We start from the raw sequence: 26,457 nt of genomic DNA, 5'->3' as shown, positions 1-26,457 counted from the left end.
CTGGTTTGCTCATTGACTGTTTGGTCCCATAAGCTAAATTAAACAAGGAGCCACAGCAGGGTTTGCAATACTGGGCCTCTATTGTATCCTTCCAGTGCATTGTGCCTCAGGCCCAACTGAGAATTACCAACCACTCGAGCATGCACCGGTGACACATAAATGCATGTTTGGATGTAGCCTGTTGGTAAATGCAATGTCCCCAGCAGTTTTGTTTGGATGATTATATTATTGCTAATTAACAGAAAATGTCATGGCTTTTGGAATAGAATTATCTGTGCAATGGGTTATTTGCTCTGAAAAATCCTCCCATGTAAAAAGATGAGGAAATGATACAGGGGAGAATGGGAGGGATGCTTGGGATTGCCACGGGGTTCTCAGAAGAGTGAGACTCATTGACATCAGTGGGACATAGCCAAATCCACTCCTGGTAATGTGACTCACTCATATACCTCTAAAATCATTCACCACTCTTTAAATGATCCTTATCATTTGCTCAGATGCACTTTGGGTTTTAGTTAGTGTCAGGAGAAATAGTTTAATGCAGCTAACCTACCAGCAAAATGTAGTAGCTGGAAGGCGGCAATCTTGGTGATAACATTAAAAGGCTACTAGATTTTTTAAAAAAAAATAATGAAAAATCCCTGGTTGCTCTGCCTCCATGTTTCTGTCAGACTCATTTACATAATGGTTTAGAGCATTATGTAATTCAAATCAAATCACTGTCAGTCAGCACCAGCATCCATTGCATCTTTTCCATGGAGCTACGCCGAGTGGCTGAAGTAAACTTCTTTGAAAGGAATGGCAGAAATCAAATAACTCAGTCTCTCTGACGCCAGGGGTCTGACCCACTGACTACTGCAGCCACACAAAATATTCCCCTTGACTGACACGAGCTGAGGATTGCACCCCCAGAACCCATGTAAGCTCTTAACTCTGATTCCTAAACTTGGCAAACAAACCCAGGCGGTTTTCAATCGCAAACAGGCAGAATATCCATCCTCTCTGGACAGCAATAATCTCCTGTCCCTGGGGGGGGCAAGGGGGGTGAAATCTCTTCCATCTAAATAGAAGAGCCACCAGCTTTATCCAGATAGTACTGTCAAATTTACAGGGCACTGAATAATGAATCAAATCTTCAATATATTCCAGCAAGCATCAACTTCCTGATAGATTCCCTGTTATCCTTCTTGACTTTCTATTGCCATTTCCAGGAAAGATAATTTTGCCAGTGCACTTTTAAATCTGTGCCTTTTTTTTTTTTCCTTTTGTATTTTGTTGCCAAAACAGTGAAAATTCTTGTCAGTACCTGGGGCTCCATTAACACCAAGCATTATCCAAAAACTACAGACAGAGACCCTGCATCCTTGCCCAGAGTAACCCACCATCATAGGCAGAGATGCTTTCCATGGAACAAAGAGGAGAATAAAGTAGTAGTGACAAAGTCCACAAAATCTCACAGAAGTGGTGTGAAAGTCACTTGAGAGTTACTCCTGTGGGCAAGGACAGGTCTGTGGAAAGGTTATGTTTGCCTGGAGTAAAGTAGGTGGGAGGATGAGAGAATTTTCTTGGCTAAGGCATAGGAAAAGGATAGAGGTGGAGAAGGATGGGAAGCTGAGTATGTTGGAGGTGTATGGATAAGGTGGAGTTTAGAAGGAAGGATTGTGGAGCAAAGTGCTGTTGCAGACTGGCAGGAGCTGCTGTTTCACCTCCTGTCAACCAGATGCAGGAGGGGCATCTGCCACCTCCCACAGCTTAACTTTGTATGGTTTGGGTCTGTCTCCTCCAGCCTTTCACATCCAATTTTTTTTTGACCCTTTACCTCAGTCTCTTTTTGTTGCTGTCACTTGAAAGAAGGAAAACCTTAATCGCTCTTTTCACTATTAAAAATGAAGTTTGGTTGTTATGTCATGTTTTTCTCTTAATTCAGTGCTACCATTGTGAAAGAGGCCCTGGCTTTGCTTACAGAGTTTCATCCATCTCTCTTAATGTAAACATGTCAGTTCTGATTGGCTTTTATGAGTCTGTTTGTTTTCTGCTGATGAAATGTGTCTCCATAACTTAGATGGGAGGGAATCAGGAAAGCCTTACCTATAACTGTGGTAATACATCAGACAGCTTTCCAGACTCTCCCTCTTCCCTAGATGCATGCAGCCAAGATTTTGCTGTCTAGCCTAAAGCTGCCCTCTCTCTGTGGCATAACCATCCCATAATGGCACCAGAATATATTTTAATAGCTGTTTTACAGCTTCCTTTATGCATCTTTATGTCTTTACAAAGCACCCTGTGAATAAAATGGACCAGATTTGATATATTTTATTCATGTGAGCATTCAAAGCACCTAGTGGTGCGAGCACTGTGCATTATGTTTTGCATAACATGGAGTTTTCCTTTAGATTTCCTATTTCTTGTTCAAAAGCTAGTGACTGCATCCTTAGAACTTAGAACATCCCTCTTTCTTGGTAGCTCTTTCCAAGCTCTGTTGGTTCAGAGTAGCAAAGGAGAAATCCTTCCCTGGATCTGAAGGCTGTGTAGTTTACAGTAAAATAACTCAGAGGCCAATTTCTAGTTAATTAAAATAGACATGAAAACCTGTTGAGTGCAAAGAATTTTAATTCTCAGCAAAATATAGAGATCTCCATTGGTAACTATTATGTGTGCTATTTCCCTCTTGCTTATGTATGTGATTTGGTTGCAGAGTAATTTGAAATAAAAACACCTGCAAAGAAAGAAGAGTATTTTTAGCTCACTAAAAATATAATTTTATCATAAGAGAAGACTTAGTGCCAGCATTTAATTCTTGGCATAACATTTGTCATCCCCAAATACCCTTTCAATATCGGGATGAAATATTCTGAATTCATTTCCTTTTAGCACATGTTGGCTTTCTGAAGACTTTATTTTTTCAATAAGTCATTGGCAATGTCAGAATGCCATGATTCTGATGAGTGAGGAGCTAGCAAAACCCATTAAAGTGGATTTAAAAGACACTGTGTAGGCAGAGCTGGTTGTGACCAAAGGCCTGTGAGTCTGTGACCCTGAAGTTTTGTTTTGGACGTTTTGTGCTGTTCTGGTTTGGTTTTTCCCGACAATTTGAATGCAATGAGTTCTCTTACATATTTATTTCTGCCCCTGGTCAGCCTCTGTGGTGAACAGGAGGGTTTGTTTTGAAAAATGTGTTATGCAATGTCACACCAACCTGCAGGTTTGCCTTGTGACGTGGCCAGCGAGAGGAACTCTGGCTCACATCTCCTCCTGTGTCAGCTTGGACAGGTTTCAACACCATGCTTTGCCTAGGAGAACTCCAAGAGCTAAACATTTCAGCCATTTCCATCAGATTTTTGTGGAATACCAAAGTTTTCCCCTGCAGACCAGCCATGGGAGCCTGCCTGGTTCCCACCAGGCACTGGCTTCTCCAGCAGCCTTTTTTGCACCTTCACCTTGGAGCTCACCCAACAAGATGTTTCTGGGTGAATAAGCATTTACAGATTGCCTTCACAGGGTGCAAAAAGCTCAGGGCTTTCCTGCTCCCTGCAAGCTTTGTTACCTTCTAGGCCATTCATTTAATATCTCAGTTACACACTATCTGGTGTTCATGCCCTGGTGTGAAGGTGCTCTTTTTAAAGGAGACATTTCTAGCCAAATATTCCAGGTCCTAAGAGATCAATTTCCCAGGTGCGACTTCCCTGGGCAGGGCTGTGCTGATTGATGGCAGCTGGAGATGTAGCTGATTATACATGTTAAGAACGTGTGCTACAAAAACAAGAGTTGTTTGTGGTCTTGAAAAAATTATGCCTGTTGGAGAAAAAAGAAACAAAGCAAATATCAGCTTAAGCAGAAGTAATGAGTGTGGTGTGTAAAATTTTGAGGACTGTCTTGATGTGAGCACACAGGCCCTCAAAGTGTGCTCTAACAGCAACTGAAATTTTTCAGCTAAAAGAGAATTTCCCATGACACCTCCTCACTGTGGAATGTGAACTGTGGTATAAATATAAGTGGATTAAGTCTCAAAAGGTTGTTTGTTCGTTGTCAGTATGTCTCAGTCACCTAGACTCCTTTAGCTTCTTGATCTTTTTACAAAAACTCTTTATTTGATCTGAATTAAAAACAGCTCTCCATGAAGCCATTACTTCATGGCTGGAATAAAACTTCCATGTGATCCCATATCAACTTGTAGTCTTTTTAAATCTGATTAGGTGTTTGTGTTTATGTGTAAATTCACGCATATGAATTTATTAATCTAGACCAGTGACGTTAAATTAGATGTGTCATTGCTCTGTTCTTCATTTCCCTAGCCTATTATTCTCATGTTTTGCTGTGCTCTGCAGATCAAAGGAAAATGCCAAAGAGATTATATGGAAAAGGAGTGTGTGGGGGAGAAAGATGACTGTGCTCCCCGTAGTCTCAAACATTGAAAAGAAACCCATCCACATGACTGTTCTTGTTACCACAGCAGTTAGGAACACAAAATCTTTATTTAATCACAAATATTTCTTAAACAAAAGGATAATTTAGGGCTCTAGGATTGGTATTTTGTAAGAGTTTGGACTAGCAGAGCTACAGTTCTCATCCCTCTCCTCAGCCTGTGGTCTGCAGTAGCCTCCTGAGTGGCATCATGGAAATCAGCAGATGGGACAGTCCTACTCAAGATGAGCAAGTCTGATGCCTTTAGCCTGAAAAAGACACTTTCACAACCTTGATCTCCCAGTTTGGTTCCTTCATTACCATTGCCAAGTGTTTGAAATATAAGCTCATGGGTCTTGCAGGGTGTGCAGGTGATGTTCTGAGAACCTGAAAGGTATTTTGGAGTGGCTGAAGCCCATGACAGTAAGGTTAAAACTGCAATGGAAAACAGCATTTATCTTTCTGAATAAATACAGGTGCTAGCAATACCCAATTTGTTTGTATTGCTCTCACTTCTTGCCACACCAAAGAAAGAATTCATCTTGGGGCTTTATTTTCATATGCACGTTTTGTTTACATAACCAGTACGTTTTATCAGCAACAACCAATGCTAACTGACAAAGCAAGAGGGAAATTTTCATTCTGTGCATGGTGATATCACAGAAACAATGTGTTTGAAGCCTTGTACTTCAAAAATATGCCTGTGAGAAATGGAAAAATCCAGGCTCATATTGTAAACACGTGAGTCACAATAGCTATTATCTCTTAAGAAATGACATTCCAGTTTTTTGATTCAGTCATTGATGATTTCCCTTTTTAACTTGTGGTGCTTTCTTACCCTTTTAAGAAACATCTGGGCCAACCCTGGTTATTTGTAGAAATGTTTGCAATTCACAGATTAAAAGAAATTAGACATAGGAGGGACCCATGAAATTATCTTGTCCGTTTCCTGAAAGCATATGAAATTGAGAAAGAATTGTGTTTAATACATATTTATAAAATGTGGAACTTTAGCTTTTATACAATATGGAGACAAAACATGTCACAAATTTTCAATTGTAAGGGTGCTGAAATGTATTTTTATAAAAAAAGAGAAATTAAATAGATGACTAGCAAAAGCCCTAATGAAGTTTGTGTGAGATTTTCCAGTTCTTTCTAGGCAGCTACCTTTCTGGAATTTGTAGATAAAATTGAAAAGATCTGGTTTTGAGCAGTTTGAATTTGATTCCATTTTCTAATGAGAGAGAGCTTTTAGCAAAAATAATTCCCTTTAGAAAAAATAATTAAAACTTCTGATGCTTATTAGGTTTTTGGGCTATTTTATCTCCCTCACCATCCCCTACCCTTCTGTTGTTTCTCTTTTTTTAAAAAATTGAGTAGTGCTGTTGCCAGAATGGCTTCTCTTGGAAGTCTTTAAGGAAGTCTGAGACTGTACAAAGCACACAGCAGCAGAGGATGGGTGTTTTTGGACTGGGAAGAGTGTTAAAATGGGACAAATATAAGTAGCCTTTCTTGTTTCATCCAGGTTCCTGAGTCAGAGGCAGCAACTTGTGTTTAAAATCATTTATGGACCTTTTGCTACTGCTCTGTGATTTTGTTCCAAGTTTCTCCGTTCTCATATTATCAGAAAAAGCAAAAATTCCTTCCCCATTCACTATCTTCACAGAGCTCATGATCATCTGGACCTCAACTTAGAGCCCACAATGTTCTCATCTCCAGTTTAGAGACCTCGTCTGTGCCCTTCCTGATCAGCCACTGGCCTTTGCTGTCCCCTTGAGCACTGAGACAGGTCTCATTCTGGAGAAACAAAAATGGAAAGGACAAAAAATCTCAGCGAATTCTCTGGTCACCCATATTGATGTCATTTATAGAAAGGGAAATTCTATTTGCTCGCACTGGTGCTGAGTCACAAAGTGTTGGGCATGAGAAACTCAATTTGTGGGAAAGCTTCTAATTTCCTGTTTTTCAGGAGGAAGGGGATAAAGCAGATGACATGGAGAGGAGAGGGGAAAGGAAAAAGGAGAATAAATCTAACAAAAGAAGAGTGTCAGAATATCCCAAACTCCAGGAAGGATAACTCATCTTAGCCCTGCTTGTTCAAACCAGCAGTAATTCAGAGCATAATGTACAAGCTTCAGTAAATCATTCCTGTGTGATAGACTGTGATCAATGACAATTTAATGAATTCATTTTAAAATGAAGTCAGAATAGGAGAGACAGTAGTTATTTGAAAGCGTCCTTTACTCAGAGAAATTGAGTCAATAAATATGCTATTTGTCATGCAGAGTCCAGTTAGAGTATTGTTTGCTAGCAAAAATGCTGTCATCACAGAGACTAATAGACGCAAACTATCTGGAACTATCCACTGGAAATAGACAAATACCATCTGAAAGCAGAAAACAACGGTTGTGGCTGAACAAAGAATGGGATCCTGCACACGTTGCTGAATGAAAGAGGGTAGCCCACCTCAAATTCTACTATTTTGTTTGTCACCAGAGTGTGTTCTGATTGTGTATGAATGACCTGGTGGTGGCAAAAATACAAGGTCTGTGTTTCTTCTGTGAAATGAGTTTTAATTGTTGCAGAGTGAGGGCTTCTCTTGCTGAAAAAAACGTGCCTCTAAAGTCACTTTAAATTGCAAAATACGGCTACAGTGAACTTGGATGGATTTGTGCAGGCTACTAGAACATGGATAAGCTTCATCCTTTTTCAGGCAGTAATTTTACATTAATTTTCACAGCTATCCATGTTGTTTAGTGCAGATACAAGAGGGCTTTTTGTTCGGCTGTGCTTTTCACGCTTGGTTTTATTCATGTAAGTTGAAGAGATGTGGCAATTCTTACTTGTTTTCATTCAGGCAGAGACTGGAAGTGTTAACACTGAAGTACCATCAGGACAAGACAATCAAACTTCACAGGTTTGGGTTAGAATCATGAAATAAAAGAATATCCTGAGCTGGAAAGCACAAGGATCATCGAGTCCAACTCCTGGATGTTCAAATTGGTCTTGGATGAAAGGAGCCTGGTTTTCAGACATGACAAACTGGCAGCAGCAGCTATTCAGCATCTTGGAAGCTTGTTGTGCTCTCATGAAGGTTACAGAGCTTTTCCAGGCACATTTGGGCTTCCATCCTTCTTCAGATTTCAGGGTGTGGAGGAAAAGAAAATTCTCAAAGGTCCTGAGAGATATCTTGAAGATGGTATTTCCTATCCCTAAGGAAAATGAAAATTATGTTACGGAAGCCTAAGACAGAGATTATGAAGAATTTTTATGGGATTTAAAAATCTAAACTTCACCCTTCACTCTTTAAATTTGGAATAGAACAGCTGGGGCATTTTTAAATTTTGCATCATGTGGCCAGAGGAAGGCTGGTTTAAATCTGCCTTGCAGTCATCTTAAGAACATTGTTCATCCACTCCCAGAGCTGCATTTTCAAAAATGAGTTAGGAATCTACATCTCTGAGGCTTTAAATGAAACTTAAGCTAGTGTGAATCTAAGTTACTTCTTAGTTTGGATTCAGGATCCCAAATGGCTGAAGAACTGAAGAATATTCCGTAGTCTATCTATAAAGTCTGTTTAGATTTGGTCATGTGTGATTCCTTATTGAAATTACAATTTCAGTCGTTTTTGTTTTCCTTGATGTTCTATTAACCACGTAGAAACAGATGAAGGCTTTCCTGATAATATATAAAACAAGTTACTTGGGGGTTGAGTTTGTGTTTTTTTTTAATTCTGACAGCTCAGTTCTTCTTTCTCGTGCTGCTAACTTCTGATAACTTTCTTTATTTCAGCTGTTTCCACTACTAGGAGTAAAGACCAGTAAAGACAGAGCAGGATGAAAAGATGGCTGACTTCTTGTTACCACCGGGTACTAACAGCTTCCACCGGTTCACGCCCGAGTCCTTGGCTGCCATTGAGAAGCGAATCGCAGAGAAGCTCGCAAGGAATGCCAAGCAGGAATACAGAGAGCAGCTGGGCGAGGAAGAGAAACCTCAGCCTCAGTTTGACTTGCAAGCTTGCAAGAAGCTGCCTGATATCTATGGGACTGTTTCTCCAGAGCTCATTGGGGAGCCCTTGGAGGACATTGACCCTTTCTACAATGACCGTAAGGTGAGCGCCAACCCTCTGTACTGCTCCTCTGCCTTTGCTGAAGCATGGCTGCTGTTTTGAGTGCTCTGTTTGTTATCTTTCTACAGCCAGTAAAAATATTTCTTTCTCAGATTAAGGATCAGAATGTTGGCATGAGCAGGGCTCCCAGAAAACATCTAAACAGTAGGGAAAAGAGGGATAAAAAACATAGTTTAAACTTGTTTTCAGATAACCCTGAGTATGAATATACAATATCTGAAATGAGCAGAGCAGTGGCTGAGTTAATTTAAGCCAGAGGTTTTTATCTGCCCTATCTTGCCTTCTGCATGAGCTGTGACTCTTCACAGGTCTGTTGTTTATCACTTAAGCCCCTTAATGTTAAGGGCTTCTGGGTGACTTGAGCCTTGTGCGAGCACTCTGCACAAGAGCAGGAGGCACCTTCTCGGCCGTTCCTGTACAGCAGAGGTTCTGTTCCCGCTGAGGAAGAGCAAAACTCCATTTAAGATGACCAAAATAGAGCTGAAGGGAGGTGTGAGAAGCATGTGCAGTGCTGGCACTTTGGAGAATGGTGAACTTTGTCCCAAAGCGAGCATCACCTGATGAGGGATCACGTGCAGGCTGGACCAAAGCCACAGCAGTGCAAACAGCTTCTGTCAAAAGGCTGTTGACAGCAGAGCTGGGCTGGTTGCTTACTACAGTTCATTCCCCTTTCCAAGTATTTCACAAAACAGAGGACAAAATAAAGCTTGGAAGCTGTGTGTATTTTTATGCAGATTCCAGTTTTTTCAGGTACTGCTGTTTCTGATTTTGGGCTATGCCATTTCCTGTAAAACAATGAATTAATGTAACCATATTGGTATTTCTATTAAAACAGTGTAGAGGTAGGTGATAGAGCTACAGAATAAAAGTTAAATGGATAAAGACCATTAAATAGATTACTTACCTGGAAGGGCCAGAATTAATTTACCTTTTAATTTGCCTGCTATCCCCAGGAATAAACAACAGGATATAGATTTACTATTTTAGCACCATGAAGTTTTTAAACTCAAGGTGCCTGAATTGCATAGATTTTATATATTGGGTGTCTCAATTCTGTCTCTAAGTGAATATTGTTTCCTCTATGCATGGTGGGGCATCTTCAGAGCTCTGCAAATTGGGTTAGTATCCAATTCACTTTTGTTTTGGATTTAAGATAGCTCAGAGAATTGTTTCTCTCTGTCCATATTAATCTGAGCACAATGAGAGTGTTTCAGTGCCAAGCTCAGGTCCTAGTGTGGAGCTGTGTCTCCTACAACTTCTTACTTGGTGAGACAAAATTGACAGCAGTAAAGTGTTCAAAGTAGAGAAGTTGGATCAACAACATGGTGAGATCTGCAGCACCTGGGAAGAAGAGCATCATACAATTCCTTCCACTACATTTTAGTCTCCAGGTAATTTTTATTATTAAAGGTGATTCTGCTCTCTGCCCTATGGCAGAGGTGATGGCACAGGATCCAATAAGGATTGAAGAACGAAAAAATACTTGGGATATTACAACAAGACAGTCAGTTCTGTAAGGGAAATCCTTGGACAAAACTTTTCACCAAGTGTGAAGGATTTTTTGGGTCTTGAGAGGGGGGGAAAAGTATGGGATGCTGGCAGGAATTTCCCAGTGGGATGTGGGTTGGAAAAGCTGAGCATAAATGCAAATACTGAATGTTCTCATTTTCTATTTTGTTTTCCAGACATTTATAGTACTGAACAAAGGGAAGACAATCTTTCGATTTAGTGCCACTCCTGCCTTGTATATACTTAGTCCTTTCCATCCAATCAGAAGAGCAGCAATTAAAATTTTGGTACATTCATATCCTTTCTGTTGATTTTCCTCCTCATGTATTTTATATGGGTTTTAAACACAGATGGATGGAAGTCAGAAACCATTTTATTTCATTAAGCTGTTTTAAATCTTTTGGCTGAATTTGCCTGCACAAGCAGAAATGCACTTGGATTTTCGGTTTGTTTCATTTTATATTGTTATGTGAGCTATAAAAATGACTGTATCATACTGCTGGCATCAGATAACGTGAACTGCACTGGAGAGTCTGGTGAGTTTACTCAGGATTAAAAGATGGGAAGGGACTGATCATTCTTACTGAAAGGAAAGTGGGTGTAGTACCTCAGAAAGGAAGGGAGCCAGGGGAAATCCGCACTGATGGAGAGCATTGCTTCCAAGCACTTCAGCAATCCCTCGCAGAGCTGGAACTCAGGGACACAGTCTGCAGACACGATTTAATTTTGAAATGCTTCAGATCTGAATGGTTTTTTCTCCTGAAGCAATATTTCAAAAATTGTTTTGTAGATTCTTTTCTAGTTTGTTTATTTGGATATGTTATTCAACAAAGGAAAAAGGCACAAGCTGTCCTGCTGGACCTGCCAATGGAAGGGCAATGCCTGATTTTCTGTAGCTCTTGTTCTGAAGTCATGCAAGACACACTGCAGTGGTTGGTTTGGGCTTGTTTTTTTCACACAGGCCCAGAAACATTATATTCTGACATAGTCATATGTCTCTCTGGAAGGCCAAACTGACCCAAATGTTCAGCTTTGTGTGAATATTACTAAAAACACACCTTTTTTCATGACTTGGCTGCTTTCTCTAGGGTGCACATGGGACACCAGGCAGTGATAATTCAAAGACTTCACATCCTGCTCTTATCATTCCGTGATGTTTTAGTGATGGAAATCCCTTATCTGCAATGCTCATGTCCACCATAGAGAATTAACAAATACTGAGTAGGTAGCATCTTAGAAACATCGGTTAATTATCAAATTTCAGTGAAAACAAATAGGAAAATAAATCAAATTCCCACTCCACAGAGTGAGAGGTGATACTATAGATATTCTATCAAAAGGAAAAACAGGTGAAGCTTCCGATTGCAATAATTCTATGCAAAAATGAATATGTGTTGTCAGCCAAGATATTATTATGGTTACTAAGAATGCACTGTAGAATTCTGCAGAAAGATTAGCTGGTGGATCAGATTATGTATGCACACAATGCAGCAGCTACATACGTAGAGCCCAACCAAGTTTTTTAGGCACAGTTACCTCAGCACAGCCTTGATGAAGTTAATCAAAGTCAATGCATTTGCCCAGGTGTGGCCAAGGGAAAAATCTGAGCTTGTTAGAAAGAAATTGAGAATATTGCCTCCAGCTTTGGGGATTTGTTCTGTCTTCTCACTTTTTTTCTATGTTGGCTGGTGAAGCCAAGGGGTCACAGGAATGTGTAGCACAGGAGCTACCTGCCCTTGGTAGCAGCCAAACACAAGGTAAATAAGCAAGAAATCCTTATCACTTCCAAGGATAAAGACGACAGAGGATAGTATTTGCAATGTCTGTCAGGAAAGAAATATGGTCAGATGAGGAGTGTAAAATTTTGGGAGTGGCAGGTCTCAATGCAAACATAAGTTTAGCTCCAGAAAGAAGGAAATTATCACCTTGTGTTGATAATGTTGAGAGATCCAACAGCTCAGTCTTTGACAGGCACTGTCAGGAGACAACAACTCCAGTCCCAGCGAGACAGCGAAGATCCTGCATTAAGCACTGATTTGTTTTCTGTCAATAAAGACCTTTTGTATCAACCTGAAACACAAAAGCCAAGTGGCTGAGCAGGCAGTCAATATCCCAGGCAGAAAGGAGCCCAAACCCGCAAGTACTCAAGCAGATAATATCACAGACATGGACCTGGGAACCAGATCTATCGTCTTGCGTGACTGTAATCAAGCAATCTTTATTTTCCCCAGGGCAAAAGCCTAAAAGGAGCATTAGCAAATGGTGCCCTGTCACGTAAATATCTGAAGCAGTTTCTATAGTGGATGCCATATTTCAATTTCCAGCCATTGAGTGCACCATGAAGGCCAACAGTGGAATAAAATAGAGAGGACAGAGTAAAATTGTCCTATAAAGAAGCTGTGGGGGTCACATTTATTGGTTAAGTAGCTGTTTGTGGAGCTCTTCCTCTGAGATATCCAGCAGGATAGATGCAATGTGTTCACTGCTCATCCAGCCTGAGAAGTCTAGTCTTTCAAAAATACACCTTTCCACGGGTTAAAACTTCCACAGCCTCCTAGTAATGTTTGTTACAACTAAAATTGTATCTTTGAAGCCCTTCTAGGTATTTCTCCTCTTATTCAGGATCTCTGAGGCCTCATGAAGGGTGCAGGGCCCACATGGCTTCCCAGAAGGTGGCCCTGCTCCATTCCTGCCCCAGAGAACATGGGGAGTGCAGGATTGTATCCCCAATGGGATGAGCACTTTTTGTCTTCTGCATCATTATTAGCTGTTATTAACATCTTTATTAACTATCTCCACCTATTAATGAGATTAAATCATTGGTAATGTTTCCTTGATGACTTCTGTTTAAAAGACTCCTCTTAATTTTTCTTACCTGCGAGCCAAGCATCATTCTGTGATGTCCTTAGTTTCTCCAAGCAGTTTGCTAGCCTGTATAAAATCTGTAGCAATTGTAATTTCTAGTTTTTCTAGGTTTTATAGCTAGTTTTTCTCACTTTAGGACTGATCCAGGCTGGAGGTTTGGCAAAAATTACCTTCCTTGGTGCCAAAATTATGTATTTTGGTGTGTCAGAAAAATAATCTTCTTAAGAATTTCCAATCTTTGTTCACATATTCTGCTTGCAGTTTTCCTCCCATCTGATTTTGCACACTTTCCATAAGGCAAAATGAGATCTTGTGAAGCACCAATTATATATTCTATTCATTGGGACTAACCTTTGCTTGCACATATTATATGTAATTTGGCAATGATCACCTAAAGAGCCTCTAATATTCAGTCTGCTAATTAACAATTATCCATCATAATGAAGTCTAGAATAGAAGTATGTTGCGTTTGACTCGATACCTTTGTGCTAGGAGATAAAATTTATAACTTTTAGAATCAGCTTGTGCAAAGGCTATTCTGTAACCCCAAATTGGAAATAATGGGTTTAATTTATTGCAGAAAGGATCCTGATGAGTAGCTTAGTATATTTAGTTTGTAGGCTTTGGAAAATTTGATTTAATAGCAGTTCTAAGATAGGGAATGGACAATGCTGTTAATACAGCTTATTTTAGTTTTATCTGCTTTGCTTTGTCCTTTCTGAGTAGATCATCACAGACTTTTTCTGATGCAAACAATTGCATTTGATTTCAGGTAGGAATGCTGATTTTCATTCTGTGGGGCTTTCTGTTTTCTTATTTAACACAGACCACTAACTTTGGTGCATAACCAGCTGAAACATTTCATTCTTTTATGTTCTTTGTAGTTTTCAGCTTGGTCATGAAACCCAGATTGAATTTGTAGTGCATTTGTTGTCTCAGAGCTGATCCTTACTTTTCCAGCCTGTGTTCTTTGGTTTGTTCTCTTTGGTGCTTGAATAAGGAGGTGATGACACCTGCCTGTAAGTGAGCATCTGGGAAAGCTCTTTGATTCAGTTTATATCACAAGGAAACAGGCATATAAAAATCAAACCAATGACCCTAAATTCCAACAAAAGAATTTATTTGCTAGGAATTGAAATATGCTATTTTTTTGACATGGTCTGAAGATATCAGTCTGGTTTCCTGTGCTTCATCCGTAGCATTTCACTGCAGTTGAAAAAGTAATCCAGTGTTTTCTAGGCTAGCTGGAACTTAATAATTATGTTAACAAGAATGAAAAAACTTGTAGAAATATATCTGAAGCTGATGTGAGCAAATGTGAGTATCAGACATCCTTCCCAGTGCTTCAGTAGGAGGTGTTGGCCCAGAAGTGGAAGATGTTTGTGAGGTGAGCAGTCCCCGTGAGTTCAATTACTGCTTTCTGTGGTGGCCCTGGGGAATCTGCAGGTTGGTTACTACCAATTTAACCTTGCAATTGCTTATGTGGCCCACTGGAAAACGTTCCATTCTGTATTCAGCAGAGATTTTGGCTCTGCAAAAGGATAAATTTCATGCTAACATTTCAGGATGTAGGCTTGAAACTGAAGTCTTCAATCGAATTCTCAAACAAAAAATAACACAAATGGAATCAACTAAAGAGATGAAAAAAAACCCAAACCAAACAAAACTTTTTTCTTTTTTTTTTTTTCTTCCAAAAAAAGGCAAAATAAATTTATATTTTGGTGTCACTTAGATTCCCTGGGAAGGGTCCCTGCCTGTTGACTGGGTTGCAGGCTGTTTTCCTTTGCCTTATCTTTTGTACACACCTAAACTCTTTAGTTAGATTTTCCCAGTTGCATGGCACCGGTTATTGATGCAGGAGAATCCCGTCATATTTTGTAATTTTTTTACAGAAAGCCACATGTGCTTTAAGGACAGCCATCCAGTGAATTATGTTTTCAATTTCAGGAATTTGATTTAAGGTGCTTTTTATGTTTATGGTTTCAGTTTAGCAGGAAAGTGCATGAACTATGCACTTGGGAGGTTTGTTTTAGCTTCCAAATAGGGAATCTGGTGCCTCAGCAGAGAGCAGAGAGCTCTGCAGACCAAGGCTGCCTATTTGCCCACAAGGTTTGCAGACGAAGCCTTAAAATTAGTGGTCTGAAACTTATACTTGCTTTTGGTGAAACTTTATACTGAAAGCGAGACCTCAAGCCCATTAAAGAGATTAAAAAGACCAGATTTGTAACTTTCCCCTACTGCCTGAGAAATGTTTCAGGATAAAAAATGAAATGGGAATTTGCAGACACAGGTTTTTCTGTGGAAACTTAAATGAGACTAATCCCTCTTTTCATACAAAGTTGTGCACCTATGCACATTGTCATCTGACCAACACAGCTGTAAATTTGGGGCATTGTGCTTTCTAAAGACTGCAGAGTCAGTACATTTATTTACTGTATAATGTATAAAATATATAGGAAAATAAAAATAAAACAGGGTAGGTTTCCTCATTTTTTTATGTTTATATAATTATTTGTCTCCGTATAGACTTGCAAAACAATCTTATACTTCTTGAAGCAACTTGCAAATTGTGATTGAGCTGTCACATCTTGTGTGAAATTACAAAAATTTATGAAGTCTTGTATCAAATGTGTTATTTTCCTTAATTCTCCTATTTACATTGTTCAGTATGTTTATTATGTGCACTATTTTAACTAATTGTGTGTTCATGGCACAATCAGAGACTCCGTCATGGAATAAATATGTTGAGTAAGTATCCTTGCTGGTTTACAGCTGTCCCATCCTCATCTCATCCTTCCTCTTCCTTCTTTGTGTTCTTATTTACATCTTCTTTGGTGTTGTCTAATTTCTTCCCTAAATTCATTAGCACTGACTGTGGTATCTGCCCTCACAATATATTTTTCCAGATAGTTGTTTCAGCCTGTGAAAACTCCCTTAGTAAGCAAACTAAACATTTTTAGTCCATGAATCTTATGCTCAATGCCAAAGACACCTTTTATGCTACATCTGGATGAAATCACGTCTTGAGGACAGCTGGTCAGTCTTCCAGAGTTCCCATGCAAGGGATTTGTTGGTTGGACACATAAGAATAGGCTGATGGAGTTTAAGTTGAATTATTTCAGAGAATAGTTCCTGAACTGACTTCTATCTTTGATCTGAAACTTAATTGAAGCAAAAGTTTCTTTTGGACTGAGCACAGCCTGAGAAGTGTTCCCCTGTAATCTTTGGCAGGAATACTTTATGAGCACCAAATTGTCTGGGAACACCTCTGTGAGAATTCCTGTCTTTTCAGTTTGACAAGACTTCAGGAAAAATGGCAAAGACACTGCCTGACAGGGTTTTTTTGTTGTTGTGGGTTTTTAAATTGATTTTGAGAGAGGTTAAGGGGCTTCAGTGAAATGAAAACCCATTTCATTTCTTTAAGTTGCTTAGAAATATTCCTTGATACCAGATGCACAAGCTAATCAACCTACAGTGCATTAAACAATTATTTTGGCTCATTGAACCAATCAGAACACACTTTTTATTTTTGACTGACATATGATAAACACAGCCATCTGCTGCTTCATAGCCTGGTGTTTGGTCTACTCAGGGCTGTAAGAAAAGAGAGTAAAACGCCCTTATTTAGGTTCCATAAAATCATGCAGGACACATCTTCTAGGCCATAAATTACTAATTATAGGCAGCACTGAACCAAATATTTCATCCCATCACAATAACATCCTAATCCCAGGATGTTTCATGTATTTCTGTATAGTGTGGTACCCTCAAGTATGTCTGTGGCTGTCCTTTCCCCTGACGTTGTCCTTTCCTACTGAAAACTTTCATAACCATTGCCACAATGTTTTCTGCTGAATCACAGATGTCTTATCCACTTGATGATCTCATCAAAACTTGGTCAGTTGGTGTACAGCTGGGAATTCAGACATTCTGGAGGGAAATACCAAAAATGATAATATTGTGTTTTCTGCAAGCAGGAGAATGTGGATGATTTTATCAGTGCATCAAGCAGAGCATGCAGAAAATGCAGAGCAGAAGTGCAGATGGACTCATGCAGCATGGAGTAAATCCTTCCATGTTTCCTCTTCTCCCGTGTCCCCTCATATCTCTCAGCTTTTCCTCCTCGAGTGCATAGAATGAAATCAAAGTCAAGTACTTTGGAGGAGCAAAAAAACCCAATGAACTATAATTCAAATTGATTAATATTGGATTTGGACAAGATACATTTAATCCATTTTGTTCTGCTGTTTCAGAGACTCACAGGGGATAGAAGAATAACCTTGTACAAATATTTGTCCTAGATATTCCTTTAAAGTATTTTCCTTACCATTTTGAGAAAAAAAAAAAGAATCAATTCAACTTTCCCCCACTAAAAATATTTTCAAGAACCCTGACTTTTGTTGTTAAAGAAGCCGTTCAGTAGCTGGAGGACTTTGCCCAATCCATTTAGAATTAGATGATGATTATACAATCAATTAAACCCATCTGACATGCTGAATAAATACAAGTGCTTTATCATTTTAATGAGCTTATGTACTGTTAAGTATTTTTTTTAGTTCTTTGCATGTGTTTTCTGCGTATATTACTAAATACACATGCTTAAAGAGACTGTCACGTGTGTGACCTATATTTGAAATACCAGAGCAAAGCTAAATAGGAGCTGTGAAAAAGTTGGATAGAAGATAATGCTCAGGTATATGGACAGAGAGGAGCTGTGACACATATTTAATGCCCACTGCTGCACCCAAACACTTCTGCTAATCCCCATTTTAAGATGAAGCACATTGAGATTTTATAACATATGTGAGTACCATTTCTGTGTGACACAATGGTAGGAGGGCATGAGGTTTGCCACTCTCTGTGTGTGCTTAGATGCAGTTCAGTGGAATACAGCTAAATATCTTTTATGCATAATGTTCTTCCTTATAGATTCCTTCTCATATATTTTATGAGCCACTTTCAATCGCTTGCACCATTTTTCTACCAAATAGGAATCTTTACTATTGTGAATTTTTCGTGTGTGATGTCACCAATTGATGGTTAGGCACTGAAAACTCAAGCCAGTGCTTCCAGTGATAGCCCTTCACATCATGACTTACGAGATTTGTGTTTTAGTGGATTTGAGGTGTTTGAGGGTTTTTAATAGGCTTTAGTATCATCCTCATTTTCATTTGGAGAACAGAGGTAGAAAATGCCTGTGGTAGACACTAAAAATTTATTTCTTGTTAAGATATGGCCTAGAATACCCAGTCCATTGGGCAAGGTGTCTCGGGCAGCAGCATTAAAAAAGAGCTGTTGTATGCCCTGAACTCTCTCTGTGATGGCAGAAAGAGCCCTGGGTGAGTACAGATCCGAGAGCTATAAATCCGAGGCATTACTGTCCTCCACAGAGGTTTTTCTAAATTTTATTATGAGTGTCATCTTTATTATGAAAGGTAAGATCTATGTTCTAGCCCAGATCATCACAGTCAAGAGGCTGTCAGTAATAACTTAATTTACCAGGGGAAAAAAAACAGCTTTGTGTCTCCTTTACTGTCAGGCAGGTCAAAATTACTACACACAGTAGTCAGGTGGGAGTTTTTCAGTTCTTTTTCAATGAGGGCATTTTGTTGTTTAATTCTCAAGGCCAGTGTGATTTGCCACAGAGAGTGAAACACAAGGGAAGTTGCAGGACAATTACCTTTTCTAGCTAATAAAACCAAGTGGTGGCATTTTTTTAGTCTCCAAAATGTCTTGGGCAGGAAAAGATGAGAGGTATGAATGGAACTACCGCCCTCCTTCCAACTGGAGAAACAAGAAGTGTGGCAAAATATCGTCCAGAGAGGTTGGGGACTTCCCATCCCTGGGAGTGCTCAAGATCAGAGGGGCTCTGGTCAGTCTGGTCTAGTGGAAGGTTTCCTGCTCATGGCAAGGGGGTTGGAAGGAGGTGATTTTTAAGATTCCCTTCCCACCCAAACCACTCCATGATTCCCTAATCCACTCTTCTCCACTGGAGATGGCAGAGGCTCAGAAGTGCTGTAGCACAGTTTAGCAGCGTGGTGTCCACATTTGACTTAATGAGTGAGGATTCATCAAGGGACACCCCATGCTGAAAATTATCTCCATTCTGAGACTGTCCTGAGTATTTTGCTGTTCCTTACCTGTCCACACATGAGGCCGTTCATGCACAGCCCAGTGCTGCTGCTGTGACTCACACCAGGAGCCCCAGAGTTGTGCCCCGGAGGTTTCAGCCGTCCACTGCTTGCTAATTCTCTTGCTTCTTTGCCCACTCTATTCCCCAGGTACACTTTCACTGGCATTTACACTTTTGAGTCATTGATAAAAATATTGGCGAGAGGATTTTGCATGACAGAATTCACCTTCCTTCGGGATCCCTGGAACTGGCTGGATTTCAGTGTTATTGTTATGGCGTAAGTAGCACTCAATATTTTTCAAGAGAGTTATATATGCAATAGAAATTTTTAAAAGATTGTCTGGATGCTCTTTATTTTTTTTTTTTCACTCAAATTTTATTGAAGATGAGAAAAGGCTGAAGTGTATTAGGAAGGAGGTATTTTTATCCTGAGTGGTTTCAGAGGAAGAAGTCAGAGGAATTCTCAAATCTATTCTCTGAATTCGGTACACTATTTTGGAGAAATTATTTACTCTCTCTGTGCTCCACAGAGAGAGCTGTTTGTAAAATATCTGTAATAATATCTGCCTATCTAATGTAGTTTTGGGAAACTTCAGACCCCTGAATAGAAAGTGTTGTAAGTGCGACTGAATACCCACGTATTTAAATCCCTATTTATACTCTATCTATCCATCATATATATCATCAGAGCTGTTTTCACCTCCTTTTTTTCACAAACCCTTTTCACCTGGAAAGTAATTACTATTTTACTATACAGAATTAATTTATAGCCCTCTGACACTTGTTATGTATCTTGGAAATAGAAATTTGACCCCCACCAGGATATTCCCCTTCAGCTGTATGCTTCTGCCTAGATTGTTAGAGTTCATTGAGGACATGTGGGGTTCTGGTGCTTTGAAGAAGGTGATGGATTTGCAACATCCAGACAGCTAAAAATACACAGGGGTAGAGAAGCAGTCAGCCAGCACTCACAGGGGACTCAGGGTCAGCCCAAGCTCTGGCCAAAGGCAGAGGTCTGACACTGTCAGTACCTCCAGCTAAGAGAAAAATCCAGATTTCTTCATAGCCACAAAAGAGAAAATTGTGCAAAGAATGAGTGCCATCTTGAAGTGAAAGCTGGTAAAGATGCCTGGAAGGCTCCACTTCTTAAACATAGAAGTATCTGATCTGATCTCCCTGTTTTTTTGGCTTAATGATACCTGTATCATTCAGTTCTGGGTTTAGATTAGTTCTTGCTGCCATCTTTAAACCCCATAATTCCCAGTGTTAAGTGAGATTCAAGTGTGTTAGCACCAACATCTGAGCTGAACTGGTCCTGTGAAATTTGAATGGAACTGACATCAGGAGGGAATATTCAATCAAAGTTAGCTAAAACACCAATGAGGGCCACTGAAGTTGAAAGCACAACTTTATTAGGGCACAGGGATCAAGACTGGTATTTAAGGAGGCTTTGAATGATGCTCCTGATCATATGGTTTAGTTTGAGGTAGTCCTGTGAGGAGCAGGGAATTAGACTCTTGATCCTTATGGGTCCCTTCCAGTAGCTTAAGATATTTTATAGTTCTTAGCAGCATTTAGCAGAACAGCATGAAGGTGTGTAAAGCCTAAGTGAACTTCCTCAGGAACACTCCTGTTTATTTCAGTCAGCTTTGGATCTAAGCCAGCCCTAGGCCAGGTCCTGGTATCTGTTACTGCATTCCTATGGATTTGGCTGAACTGACATCTGGCCACTATGATAAGCCTTTAAAAAAACAAATCAGTGCAGATGGGGAGAATCTCTTGGAGGTCAGCACACATTAGGTATTTTTTGCAGCTAAACTTTTCCTCAAGCATTGCTAAGTACAACTCTCCTGCAACTTTTAGTGGCAGGACACCACAGAGTCACCATCCTGCTCTCCTGTCCATCAGGCAGGTGGCAAAAGCAGTGTGTAATCATCCATCTGTTTGTGAGTTAGGATGTGAGTTTATTTGTAGGCCTCAGAATTCAGCAAAAGATGGAGAATTTCTGTGCATGGCCTCTCACTTTTCTAGAAGGAAGGAGATTTCTGACAGATAGAAAGGAGCAGAAAAAAGGAAAGGAGAAGCCACAGCTTGCTTCCAGCTTTGACATGAATCTGCTCCACCTCATCTTGTCAACTTGAGCAGAGGCTGAGGCATCCCCCCTGGCTCTGGGGGCATCTCAGACTGAAATTCAGGTCTGAACAGTCAGTGGGGGGGTGCAGTCTGAATATCCCTTAAATTGTCTCTACAGCATCTCTGGACATTTGGGATGCAGAGAGCAGGAAAGATGAGAAGGTTTGCACAGACCTGTAACCCACAGGGGAATTGTTCACTCCCTGTTGGCAGGAACCAGGATTTGGTGCCCACAGGTTGTAGGTTTACCCCTCTGTTTTCTATTTTAATTCTAGACTTGAAAGGCCACTCAGTGCTCCAGCCCAAGGATCATGAAAAATTCTTAAAGCTTTTCTAATGAGAGGCTTGAGAGTCTGTGCTTTCTTTCCTAACAACCTTTTGATTTTCTTTCCAAATGATATTTCACATCTTTGTTAGAACCCCCCTAAAACAGGAGAACCTGCAACTGTGAACTATCAAGCTTCTTAACATCAAACTATTTTCTGGATACCAAACTGTCTCTTCAGAGCCAGAATCCATTCCAATTGTTTCTTACTTTGAGGCATATTTTACTAAGCCTAAAGAATGGAAAAATAAGTGGAATTCTGGAATAAAAAAAAAGAAATGGGAAAGTGTTTCCTTGAGGCCACAGGCAGCAGTGAGAGAGTTAAAAGTGGCTGCAATATGATCTCCATATGGACAATGAAACCTCCTTCCCAAGTATGCAAGCAGCAGATAGTACAGAGACTTGGATAATGGAATCTATTCTGATACGATTTAGCCTTCATACAAATCCAATTTGCAAGTAATTTCAAGTAAGATGGATCACACAGGTAACTCTGGTGTTGTCTCTGCTTGTAGCCTGTGTGCTGCCAGAGGTATTTCTGTATCTGCAAACAAAGATGGCCTGGAAATTCAAAATGGAGGAGCCTGATAAGGGCCATGAGATTCAGATGCATTTTGGGTTTTGAGCTAACAGAAAATATGATTATTACACTGATGGGAGTTACACTGGGAGGACCATCATTTGATTTAGAGTTGTTGCAGAATAGATTCTTGTCTTCTCTTTTGGGCAGAAACAGCACAGATTGGGCCGCAGAGAGTGGTTTTAAATAGCACACTGGAGAGTAAGAAGTGCTGCAGGTCTCCAGGGCTTTTCTGCTGTCCTGTGCCAGTGGACACAGCCATGGCTCGTGACCTCTATGGGTTGAAGGGAATTTATGAAGCTGTCCTTGTTTAGATCCCTCTCTCCCAGACTAGTGGGTTCCTCTTTCCAGAGCAGGTGAGGGAGAGGCAGCTGTAACTCTGGGTTGGAAAGTGCCTTGTAAAAATCTTAAAGACAATAATCCCTGGCTAATGGGAAAATTTAGGATAGGAATTCCAGATGCTTCTCATTCCTGGTACAGAAGAACTGCTGAGCAGCATTTTGATTGAAAAAGTGACCAAAATAAATCCTAATTGACTATTACAAGCAGCGGTATTATCTACTTCATGTGCTTGTTCACATATTTATAATGTGTTCTTACAAATCTCTGGTCAGCAAAACCATATTCCCATCCTAGTGCTTCTACCCAAATTATTTTTTTCCTCCACCTTTCATGCTGAAAGTTTGGGAGAGAAGCACAGGGTAAAGCTGGGGACAAAACAGGTAAATTGTTTCCCAGACTCTCCTGTGAGATTATGAAGGGAATCAATATTGTCCTTCCAGTCTATAATCTGGATTAGTAGACATGGAGAGGATGCTTTGTCCTCCCCAGGGGCCTTTGGACAAAACCCACTTAAGCAGGCTTTTTAAAATGACCAAGTGACTTTTTCTGTAACACTTTTCCAAAACAAAGTCCCCAAAGATGTAGGGCAGTTTAATGAAATTTTAAGAGTAAATTCAAGGGCCCAAGATCCCTTTTGTTCTGCAGATAGAGTGGTGACTATGGTTTTGTTTCATACTGACTTGGAGGAAATAATTTTGTACAACACTGATGAAAGAAAACTCGTTCTGTGACCGGAATGCTCCCTCCTGGAAACATTTATTTGGGATGTGATGGGTCTCCAGGATGGCCAAAAGAGGCATGGCAGGGAACATCTGGGATTGGTATTTTAATCAGAAAGAGTTTTTAGTAGGATGACAGTTATATTCATTTAGACTCCATCTTCCTGCAGCCAAAGGGCATGAAATTGAAATACAAAACAAAATACCATTTAAAGCATCTCTTGAAACCAAAATTTGCTTTACCACAGAATGCAGCATCTTAAACTAAATAACCCAGTAGAAATGTTTGCACTATTTTGCTATGTTGTCCTATATGTGATTTTCAGAAGCTATTATGTGGAAATTGCTTGAGTATTTGAAGCAGCAAAATAACTCTTAATATTTCTAATAATGTAAAGAATTTTTTTGTTGCTGTTGTTCAACTAGATGATGGTAAAATCTTTAAAGTATTTATGGCTGAACAGCACAATAACAGAGTTCACCCAGTAGTTTTAAAGGATTGATGCCTATTAGAAAAGTTTAATAGTTCAAGTAGCATTTGAAATGATGTGCACTAATAAAAACCTGGGGCAAATGGCATCAAAGAACAGCCTGAAAAGTGGATGCACCTCTCATTCGGATGCGTTCACTCCCACTGTGTATGAATGCTTTCTTCATTCAGACAAGTCTCATACTCTATTGTATAATTCCAAATAACTGTGACTTAATTCTACAGGTATGTAGGAGAATTTGTGAATGTAGGCAGTGTTTCACCTCTTCGGACTTTCAGGGTATTGAGAGCTTTAAAAACTATTTCAGTAATCCCAGGTAAGACGCCCTGATCCTTACGTTTTGGCTCTCAGCTACAAGTGATTCTTTCTCTGTCTCTCTTTGTCCCTTTGACTGTTGTTTTTTTGGCTGGTGTTTTGTCATTGTCTGTGTGTGACTTTCCCTTGTTACAGATACATAACTGAATTTGTGGACCTGGGCAATGTCTCAGCCTTACGAACGTTCAGAGTACTGCGGGCGCTGAAAACAATCTCAGTCATTTCAGGTGAAAATCAGGTTAAACACTCGGGCTGCAGTTAAAGCCTACATGCCATTTCCAGTATTAAACACTGTAATTACAAAAGACTTAACCATAGATACTGATCAGGAAATGGAGGAATGTAGGGAATGCGACCTGTCAATAGAATACTTGTTATTTTTATTTTTTTTTACATGTTTTTCCAGTATGGTTTTTGTGGGCAGAAGGAATGAGAGTGCCTCCAAAATTGCAGAGCTCACAACTGCTGCAGTAAGAATGGTGGCTCATGAATCACATACATAAAATACTCATTTGTGAACCATATGAAATTGGCAATGAAAATCTTTTAAAACCTTCGGATATTGATTTTTAGAAATGGGAGGTTAATGACCTCAAAATGCATATTCATGTTTAAGAGCACATTGATGGAGGAATCTAAATCCGTGCTATGAGCTGAGGTTTCAAGACTGCAGGCACAGATAGCCTAATTTGTCATGGTGTTTATCCATTTGCATGTGATAGAAACACTGCTGAAAATTTGGGCCTTGAAGAGATTGGAAAACATTTCATTATTTATTTTGGTAGGTTCAGCATTTCATTGACTCATGTTTTCTCACATTTACAAGGATATTTCTCCCCTCTTCACCCCCTCAAAAAAGAAAAAAAAAAAAAATTAGTTTTACTACACATCTGGTAGTGAAAGAAACTCTTTCTATAATCTCTTACTATTAAAAAAACCCCAAAACTATTAAGTAATTTATGTAGAGATGAGTCCACTGAGGACTAAACATACAACAAAACTTTCTTGCTGAGCATTATCTATGGACAGGTCTCATTCAGCCTCAGTGTTTAACATCTCCAACCTGCATGACAAGGTAGAGAAGATAGCAAAAACCATGCATGGTAGATCCTATCTGTGATAATCCTGAACAGATGTTGGCAATTACATGTTAAAAATATTCAAAACATCAAAAGAATTGCTCATATTCTCTCTCACAGATCTTTAAGGTTAGAAAGGCTTTTCTACCCACTCTGGTATACACTATAATATCAATCAAAACAAATTCTGTGAAGCAAACTTATAGGGATATATATTAAAACTTGTCATCACATGAAGTATAAGCTAGAAATGGGAATTCAGGAATGAAGGTGTTAAATATATATATATGGGTCTAGTGTTTGGTCTCTCTTCCAACACCACAGTAATGAAAATCAGGGAAATCACTGGGAAAGGGAGGTATTTTTCATTGGAAGTGTATGTCCAAATACAGATTTTAAAGAATACTCTAAGATTTATTAGGTCCTTGAAACCAGTTTTAATTTTTGTCTTTAAGTTTTAAAACAACCTCTTAGCAGAGATTTGTGGGGATTTTTAAGTTTTCTCTAACAGGATTTCTATTGGGAAAGGATATTTATTTTCCTTGGGAGACAGAGCTGAGCACAGCTTTACAGATCCTGTGAGATGGTAGTGGCTACTCAGAGAGAAAGCCAGAGTTTGTTTCCTAGATTGCTGTGATAACAATTTGAAGACTTAGCTTGGAGGGACATCCCTCTCAAGGGGACACCTTTCACCTTACATCTTGTCTCAGGCTTGAGTCTCTTCAGAGCACAGCCTGTCAATTTTTCTGAGTTATATATATAATAATTTTCTGCTGTCCTATATCAGAGGAGGAGCTGAAGCTTGTTTTACATCAAATGCTAAGATATGACTTGGTGGGGAAGAAATTGAGTACTGAGATTCAAATAATCCAGATTCAAATACACCAAAACCCTTCAGTGATATTAAACTGAGTTGTTCCATTTGTTGGTTAATAGAAAAAAAAAAAAAAAAAAGAGGAGTGTTATTTATTAAAGTAATGCATAATAACTCACATTCTCTTTTTCCATTCTGACTATTTGATTAGGTTTTTTTTTTTTTTGATAACTGTATTTTTATGTACAAGTCCCTAAATTATTTGGTGACATAACTGCATGTAGATATGCTAATAGAATATCTGGCCTTTGATTTTATCATCAAGATTACCTGTGTCCTGAGTATTAAATTACAAATGTGAAGAGCTACAAATTGCCACAGCTGCCAGTGAAACACAGACAAGGTGGGTTTTTTTAATATTAGCAGATAATTTCAGAGGAGTCAGTGCATCTTACAGTTAGGCATATGTATTTTAAAAGATATATTGGACATGATGCTGTGGTTTCTCTGGAGATAAGTCTGAGTTTTTAATGATAACATAGGCTTATGTTGAGGTGAAATATTTTCCCCCAGTAGGCTTAAAAATGAAAAGATGATGAGCATTAATATCTTTCATGAGATT

At 39.4% G+C, this 26,457-nt stretch overlaps 1 protein-coding gene across 1 annotated transcript in view; it reads left to right on the top strand.

Moving 5' to 3' along the window:
* Positions 1-26,457, top strand: part of SCN5A (sodium voltage-gated channel alpha subunit 5) — a 211,812-nt gene that overhangs the window by 32,563 nt on the left and 152,792 nt on the right. Inside the window, exons 2-6 of the mRNA XM_086866202.1 lie at positions 8,194-8,512; positions 10,216-10,334; positions 15,563-15,652; positions 19,186-19,314; positions 24,078-24,169. Coding sequence (XP_086722328.1) covers positions 8,246-8,512; positions 10,216-10,334; positions 15,563-15,652; positions 19,186-19,314; positions 24,078-24,169 — 697 coding nt within the window. The 5' untranslated portion in view covers positions 8,194-8,245. The remainder of the gene's footprint in view (positions 1-8,193; positions 8,513-10,215; positions 10,335-15,562; positions 15,653-19,185; positions 19,315-24,077; positions 24,170-26,457) is intronic.

Source organism: Cyanistes caeruleus, chromosome 1, assembly GCF_971803275.1.
Source record: "Cyanistes caeruleus chromosome 1, bCyaCae1.hap1.1, whole genome shotgun sequence".
Taxonomy (NCBI): Eukaryota; Metazoa; Chordata; class Aves; order Passeriformes; family Paridae; genus Cyanistes; species Cyanistes caeruleus.
The sequence above is the reverse complement of the archived record's forward strand: the minus strand, read 5'-3'. Positions and strand labels throughout refer to the sequence as shown.